Below are 8,138 nucleotides of genomic sequence, written 5' to 3'. Positions count from 1 at the left end.
GAGTTTGGTGTTTGAATGTTAGATTTATCTTAAAATTAAACCGACTTGAGTTGAGCTCAATTCCAAATGAGACCTTAATCTCCCACTAATATCAAGTCAAGGTCAATTCATTTTTAAGCTTTTTTTTTTTTAAGATGAATCTTTTACAGCACTGAATTGAGTTTCTAATGGGTTTTCTCGGCCACCCTTGAAGACTTTTTGGAGAGGAAAAAATACAGGGTCAGTAAAGGTGGGGCTATAAAGACGAAGACATTAAATTTGTGGTTGCAATTAGCTGAAAAGGACCCATTAACTTCTTAGAAAATTTTATCTAGAAAGAGAATTATAAAAAACAAGTCTTAGAAAGGTAACGTGATTTGATATGTGAAATCTACCTTATAATTATATATGAAAAAAAAAATTTACAATCTGACAAATTAATTTTCACTTAATGCTATAAGATCCCTATTAAGTTTAATTCATCTTCATTACCATTCTCTTTATGGACTTACACATAGGAGAATCCCATGTTGGAAGACTCCGACCAAACTTCACTTGTTTTCCAATCCATTTTGTAGGTGCCAAAAAATTTTATTTAATTTCTCTTAAGCCTCATTTGGTTGCACAGTTTAGATAAGATGAAATAAAATATTTTGTTGAAAGTTGAATAAAATATTGTTATAATATCATTTTTATTTTTTTAGGATTTGAAAAAGTTGAATTATTTATTATATTTTGTGTGAGAGTTTTAAAAAATTGTAATGATGAGATGAGATTATTTTGTGTATCCAAACCGGGCCTTAGTTATATTATATAATTTTGGGTCATAATTTTAAGGACAATATTCGTAACAGTAGCCCAAAGTTAGTGGACTTCCACAAAAGCCCAATCTTACAATGAAGTGGAGGCCCGTAGGTGACAAATCGGTCCATTATTATACTTCCCTCCGTCGACCAAAATAGAAAGAAACTCAATCTAAATGCTTGATTCATATTTATTTCATCCTTCATACATTGATTGATGAGTAAGCAAGAATCTATTGGAATAGAATGTGAAGATGCCCATTTGAAGGGTCGAGCTTTCCTTTGAAAATTGAGCTTCTATAATGCGTGTTGTAAGGCCGTGATGCCAGTTCGCGTGCTCTCGCAATGAGGAATTTGTAACGTTTATAAATTACTGTTTTTTAGTTGCTGCAATTAGAAATAGAGGTTAGTTTTACTTCTTGTGCAATTTTCCCTCGTAACAAATATTGGAAACGCAGCCTTCGTTCGGAGCTTTCGTCGGCGGCTAGGGCTCTGTTGATGGTGTATCGAGTATAGCACTTGAATGGATCCCAGATACACGGGAGAGATGTTGAAGTGAGGTTTTTTTTTTTCTTTTTTTGAAAGTGACGTCGTTTATGATCGATTTTTTATTTTTTTTGCTTGTTCAAGTTTTTTGTTTGTTTGTTTGTGTGAATGTGTTAGGCACTTGGAGAAGCAGAGCGAGCTCCTTATGGATTCCTATAGATCAATGTCACATGAAGTGCGTAAACTTCAGGTTGTTTCTCAAGTACCCAATTGCTGTTTGATTATCTCGCTGTGAAGTTAGTCTCAATCCCATTGATACTTTCAAGATAGGGAATTGGGTATCAATAGTACATAGTGTTGTTTTTTTCATGATATGCTTTTGCTTGCTTATTATGAAAGTGTGGTGACAGCTTCTTCAAGCCGTTTGGACGACTTGAAATAAAGTAGGCTCGCACAATTTCTATGACTACTAGGTTAACGAACTGGGGCATCGTTAAAATGCCCAACACGATAGAAAAATTAACATTTGAATGGACTGTTAAAAAAATTGCATATATTGAAAGAAGAATACTTTCACGTAGTTAATCGTTTCATGTTGTTGATTTGAAAAGGCACACACTTAATCTTCTATTTATCATTTGCAGGTAGAAGAAGAAATGCTGATGCGTAAGTTTTATGAAATAATGTCAGCTCATGGTCTAACTAAACAGGTAGTTGATCTCATAGTTTATACATTATTTATAATGGTTTTTTTTTTCCAAAGAAGATGACAGTACTCCAATTTTATTAATTAACACTCACTTATGGCGGAGGAATACCGTGATAACAACTCGACACTTGGGGGTACAACATTTATTCCAAAACCCAGGAATCAAAACCAATATAATCCTTATAAACAAACCAACTATACAATAAACCATATAAAAAAACCTAACTTCCCTGCAAAATAAACTTATTAGCGAACAATTCTAATATAAGGAAAACCCTCTTTTTGTAGTCTTATTATACCTTTTATAAACAAAGGGAGTTCCGAAAGGGAAAACCACAAACCATTCCCACCCTTTGCTCCGCTACGAGCCAATCCATCCGCTGCTGCATTTCTCTCTATAAGAATGACTAATAGAATAATTGAGCCCCTCCAGCATTGTAAATATTTCATCCCAATAATCCTCCAAATACCACAATCCACATCACTTGTGAATAACCAACATTGAGTCCATTTCAATTTCCACTTCTCTCACACCCAAAGAACAAACATTACGGAGACCATATAGTAGCCCAATAACTTCTGCCGCATTATTTGAATTATGCCCAATATAGTTTGCAAAACCACAAACAAACTCACCTTTATCATTTCTAATTACTCCACCAACACCTAAGTGAAAATTCTAATCACTTTATCGTTTATGTATCAAGTGTTCTTGGGAAAATTTCTCTCATAAAAGCCCCATAAATTCACTATGATATTGAATTTCTTGTATATGAAGCAAAAATTCTAGCATATCCCTTTCATCTAGATTCTTTTTGGGTCTTTGACGATTTCTGGCTGATGGTTTGGCTTGATCCTTATATGTCATTGGACAAATGATGAAAATCACGCAGGAAACCTGTACAGTAGAAAATAGTTAAAGTTTCTCATGGCATACATATTTGAATAAGCGTTGTTGCTACCGGCAGTTAAGAAGAAGTTATTTGATCACACCCTTGATTTCTTAGTATGGTGCTGCTTTCTGTAATTATTCTGCAATTTTCCGTCGATTCTGTTCAGTTAATGTCAACCCTGAAAGGGATTGCTTGTGGGATGATTTACATATCATCATCAAAGGAAATTATTATACCCTTTCTCTCTCAGTGAAAACTTTAAAATTAAAGGTTCATTTGTGACAATTGCTTAATTCACAAATAGAAAATATTTGTCATTATGAATCTTCAAATTGAGATTGCTCAAGGAGACAATAGTTGTCATTTTTCATTTTGCCTTTAGTTTCTCTGTTTTTATTTCAAGTATGATGTTATAATCCATTATGTTCTTGAGGCCTTATGTCCCTCTCTGCTAGAAATATTTGTATAACACTACATGACTTCTCTTGTTTTTTTCCTGTTAGCCATTGCCTTAAAAATATTTTTACCATTCTATTGAACAAATCGTATAAACTTTCAATAAGAAGTGGATAAAGAAAACCCTTTCCTTGACTTTGAAAATTATGGAAGGATTGCGCCAAGTGTCTGTGCGTGGTTCAAACTTGAAAGAGGCCACTTGTGCATAGAATACTGTAGGGTAGGATTGTATATTAGTCGTCCCTTCCCAGGACCCCAACTTAGGTGGGACCAACACCGGGCAAAACTCTTTATATCATGAAAATTTCTTGAATCTTTCGAGGATTTATGGCTTTCGATTGATAAGCACTATTCAGTTCAAGCTATTCCCCTGTTCTTGGATGATCTCTACCGTTTTTTTTTAACATTTGTCACCTTGTTTAGTTTCTTTAATCTTACATGCTTTTGCAGACTCAAGACAGAAGTAATGTTCCTGACAATGGGGAAAATGCAGACTGCAAAGTAATCGTCGTTGCAACTAACAATTCACAACAGTAAGGACATGATGTTGGATTATTACCGTCGTGGATCAATGTATTTGTTTGTACTTCACCTTGAGAAAGACCTTTTATGCATACTCTTTGAAAGGGTGGATTTTTTATTTTATTTTTATCGGTGCAAAATACTTGAGAAAAACAAGTTTAAGTAGTGAAGAATTTAACTATTGTAGTAATAATATACCAAGGGTTTCTATTTTCTATGATGATTATGAATGACACACAACATAGTTACATAATCAAGCACAAGGATCACGTAACCAAAGGCAAGCGATGTCAGACAAATTCAAAGCTTGATAATCTGGAAATGATATGCTATCAGGGCACAAAGCTTGTCTACTAAAGGCATGGTTTAGAGATGGAAGACGGTATAAACTACACTTACATACAATCCAACTTCTGTTTTACTGTGTTGATGAACAATCTTTACAACCCTTGGATCAATTTTTATTATTTGAAGAAAAAAATTCAAAGATTAATGGATAAGATCATGTCAGTACAGTAAGATGAAAGTAAGAAATGCAGCATATAGCATGATCACTTAGGAATTGATGCTATAAAGTATGATATCAAATTATTCCGACATCAGTGCCTTTGTTGAGGCATGGGAACGGACGTGACATTTGTGGTGATGCATGTCTACACTTTTGTGTTCTACATTCATAGCCCACCACATCAAAATGGGTAATACAGCCTTTTAATTTCCCTACCCAATAAAGTTCTTAATGGGTACCGAAAACAGCCAGCAGCTGTTCATGTTTACCTTGAATTTAAAAAGAACTTACCTTTAGCATGTCATAGAGCAAGTTGATATAAACGAAATGCAATATATAATTGGGTATGATTGAGGATAATAATAACTAGAGAAGTACTTCTCTTACTAATACTTCGAGTAAATGTTTGAGCAGAAAGTGCAAAAATTCAATGAAATTACCCGAAAGCTGCCATAACTTAAAGGATATCAACTGGCGATTCAAAAAAAAGTGTAGACTGCCTACAAGGAGAGAAAGAAAATAAAAGACAGAAAAGGTTGACAGAAAATAAAAGAAAATAAAGCAGACGAAAGTCTCACACTCTCTCCCCCTTAAATAAAGCATTTTTCTTTTGCCTGAGCCGTTGTGTAAAGCATCATTTAGCTATAAATGATGTCTCAAATCATTTGGCATGATCTGATATGAAGAAGAATATAAGACACGGATATCTATATTCTCGTACTTGTTGTCTCACCTAAACAGCATATTTCGCTTAACTATATTTAGGGGGGGCATTCTTTTTTTAATTATTTGATATTAAAGATTAAAAAATCTAATTACAGATTTTTTATTGATGCATCCAAGTAAAATTTATCACATCAACTAATATATAAAGATATTAATAGTCTAATAACTATGACTCTACTTTCACAATAAATGAAGAGAGTTGTTTTGCCTTTAGAACAATTTTATTTCATATATTCATGTTGTCTAAGGGAAATCTAAATTTTAATTTACTGTAGAAGAGCACAACACATCTAAAATGATTGCAATTAAAAGGAAAATCAACAATCCAATCAGGTAAGCTTTGCTTATAGGTATCTTGAATGAAGATTCTCTCGAGTTATTGTATATACATTTAAGGCGTCAAATAAGAGTGAGATAAAGTATCAAAAAGGTTGTTTTGAATAATCAACTACACCAACTTCAACAAATCTTTGCAATATCAGTCAAAAGCATGTCTATGTTGTTCTAAATGGATTCAAACAGTCTCCTCATGAAATTCAAAAGTGCCCCCACCACATCAATCTTTATCTTTTAGCTTCAAGGATAATAATCCTCGAGAAGAAATGCAGTATCCAATGATTTTCATTTGCATAGGAGGGGTGGTCAGTCTATTATTCAATGAAAAAGTAATCTCTGTTTCCATACCAATCTAGATCTATCAACCTTGTTGACATTTTAATTTCAAGAATCAAACAAGAACAATGGAGAAAAATAGGGCAAAAAACCGTTCCTTTGTTCAGAAGTTTGATAGGGAACTTTGAAATCTCCGTCTGTTAGAACCACGCCCTAAATCCTCAAGGTAATATGCAAAATTAGACACACAACGAGAGCATTTTAGACCATCAGCCAGTAATTCCCACTTTATGCTCACTTTGTCAAGGGCCAAATATTACAAAAACATCATATCATAGGCGAAACAAAGGCATACAAACTTAGAAAGAATATCTTCGATTAAAAGCATAAGCAGTACTATATTATCCAGGACAGAAATCATAAGAGTCTCTCTTTTCTTTTCTTTTTTGTGCATAGGGTACCACATAACTAGTCTTAACGACACAGAACTCCCGAGTCCCTCCTTATCTAACTAGAACAAAGTCACTACCTTACAGTCAAAATCCCCACATAAACTGTAACAAAACACAGAATAATCTCCCTTGATTCTTCCTCTACCGTATCTAGCTTAGAACAAACTGACAGTGAAGAAAACCTGCAAGAACCACCCTTTGTCACTACAGATTCAAAAATCCAACCAGTATTTTAAATGATAAATCTTCCGGGGTAATATTTAGATAATATGAGAAACCAGAACAAGAAAGAGGTGGCTAGTTGGAAACAAAAGCTTTAAGGTAAGACAAGTAGAGGAGGACAATTACTTGGGTCAGCATTGATTAACATAGCAGTTCCTCCGAAGCTACAAGTTCCTCCGCTCCTCTTGGTCTTCTGCCAGTAGCTATTGAAGGCATAAGAAGCATGTGCAACAACAGTATCAGGATAATAACAGTTCCCATTGGGCTGGATCTCCTCACAAGCAGCACCGCCTTTTCCACAAGCATAGTCCATTGCCTGTTGCAGTGTTTCTGCAGGAACACTAGGCTTGGCCACACACCACAGCTTCTGGACCACTCCTATCTCTGGTGCGGGGGCACTGTAAGGAGCAGGATTACAAGGAGGAAATGTGAAACCGAAAGGAGGAGTCGCTGGATCGATGACTGGAGGCATCTCGGGAGCGAAGGGGAACGACAACGATGGCGGTGAAGCTATTTGAGAAAGTGGAGGATGTGGGTTTTTGGCTACGTTGGAAGGAACAGAAAAGCCAACAGAGGATTGGAGTGGGGATTGTGCAATTTCTGGTAATGGGGTTGGCCTCGCGGGAAATGGTTCTACAAACTCGGATTCGGTGACCGCGAGCTTCCTGCGCATGGATTTTTTCTCTTTTGGACTACTGACCAACACATTGATCTTCTTGAGCTCAAAAAATCCAAGCTTTCGCATTGACTGTAAGTGATAAGACACCAGGGTCACGCTTTCATCTGACAAAGGTAAGAAATTTGGATGTGGGTTCAACGAGTACGTCGAGTTGGTACTCTGCAGAAACTCTAGCAGAGGTTTGATAACCTTCTCCGTGAAATTACCTCTGTGAAAAGCAGAGTACGGGTGCAAACAGTTGGAAGAGAAAGCAGAAGAGACTTTGATTTCATTCTCCAAACCCCACCTTTTAAGAGAGTGATAAACGTTCTTGAGGGATGGCAGGATGAAATCCAACTCGTGTTCGTGGCCTTTGTTGCAAAGTACAGTGTCACCCACAACAATGGTGGTGATTTTGGTGGCCGGGTAGTGAGCCAAAACATGGGTCCTGAGCCACATTTCAGCCATTACAACACTACTGGAGACCTCATTGAGGTTTTCAGCACCCACGGAAACAGCAATGGGAAGAGCAGAGTGAGAGGAGGCTTGGAAGAACTCTGGGCCCGTTTCGTAAAGTTTTAAATACACAACAGATTCTTGACCTGCGCCTGCAAAGAAAGAAACACAGACAATAAGGTCTTCGTTCAAGGAAAGCAAAATAAGCCCACAATGTCCTGCAAAACGACGCATTTGTTGGAACTGAGGAGATGGAGCTGTGGTTTTGGTTACCTGTTCGACTAAGTGCACGGATAAAGAAGAGTTGAAAGAGCAACACCATCTTCAACGTATGTTCTGCAAAGACCATCGCCGGGAAGATTAGAAGATGGAAGTGGAAATGCAGTAGAAAACACCGAAAACCCGCTCTGTGTCCGTCCCCCCAATGTACAGTCTTTCTAGGCTGGCTCAGAGAGTGCGCTGCAAGCCATTGGGACGTGTCACAAGATTACCTGCCACCCAATTTCCTACGGTCGCCCTAACCGGTGCTATTTCGCCCTAACCGTTGTACCTTCGAAAGAAGGATTGCCCTTTCGCATGAAACGAGAAAAAACAAAACTCAATTAAATAGTGAATCAGCCAATTCGATGGACAATATGGCTGCGTTTATGTGCGAT

At 36.7% G+C, this 8,138-nt stretch overlaps 1 protein-coding gene across 2 annotated transcripts; it reads right to left on the bottom strand.

The window, feature by feature from the left end:
- Positions 1-6,046: 6,046 nt before the first annotated feature.
- Positions 6,047-8,138, bottom strand: LOC109022072 (glucan endo-1,3-beta-glucosidase 1). Of its 2 annotated transcripts, XM_035691614.1 has the most exons (4): positions 7,873-8,137; positions 7,756-7,833; positions 6,495-7,634; positions 6,047-6,328 (listed from the first exon to the last, which is right to left on the bottom strand). In XM_035691614.1, exons 2-4 carry the CDS (start codon positions 7,829-7,831, stop codon positions 6,297-6,299), a joined length of 1,248 nt encoding a protein of 415 aa, XP_035547507.1. In that variant the 5' UTR covers positions 7,832-7,833; positions 7,873-8,137; the 3' UTR covers positions 6,047-6,296. The 2 variants fall into 2 exon arrangements, with proteins under 2 accessions (XP_035547507.1, XP_018860414.2); XM_019004869.2 differs by having other exon boundaries at positions 7,756-8,138.

The sequence above is a fragment of the Juglans regia genome, chromosome 7 (assembly GCF_001411555.2).
Source record: "Juglans regia cultivar Chandler chromosome 7, Walnut 2.0, whole genome shotgun sequence".
Classification (NCBI taxonomy): domain Eukaryota; kingdom Viridiplantae; phylum Streptophyta; class Magnoliopsida; order Fagales; family Juglandaceae; genus Juglans; species Juglans regia.
Note: the sequence above shows the minus strand (reverse complement) of the source record. Positions and strands in the feature narration are given on the sequence as shown.

Coding starts and splice junctions, on each gene's coding strand:
- LOC109022072 (XM_019004869.2), bottom strand. CDS start 7,831: ATGGTCTTTGCAGAACATACGTTGAAGATGGTGTTGCTCTTTCAACTC. Junction 7,635..7,755: donor CCGTGCACTTAGTCGAACAG/GTAACCAAAACC, acceptor CTTTCTTTGCAG/GCGCAGGTCAAGAATCTGTT. Junction 6,329..6,494: donor GTTAATCAATGCTGACCCAA/GTAATTGTCCTC, acceptor TGGTTCTTGCAG/GTTTTCTTCACTGTCAGTTT.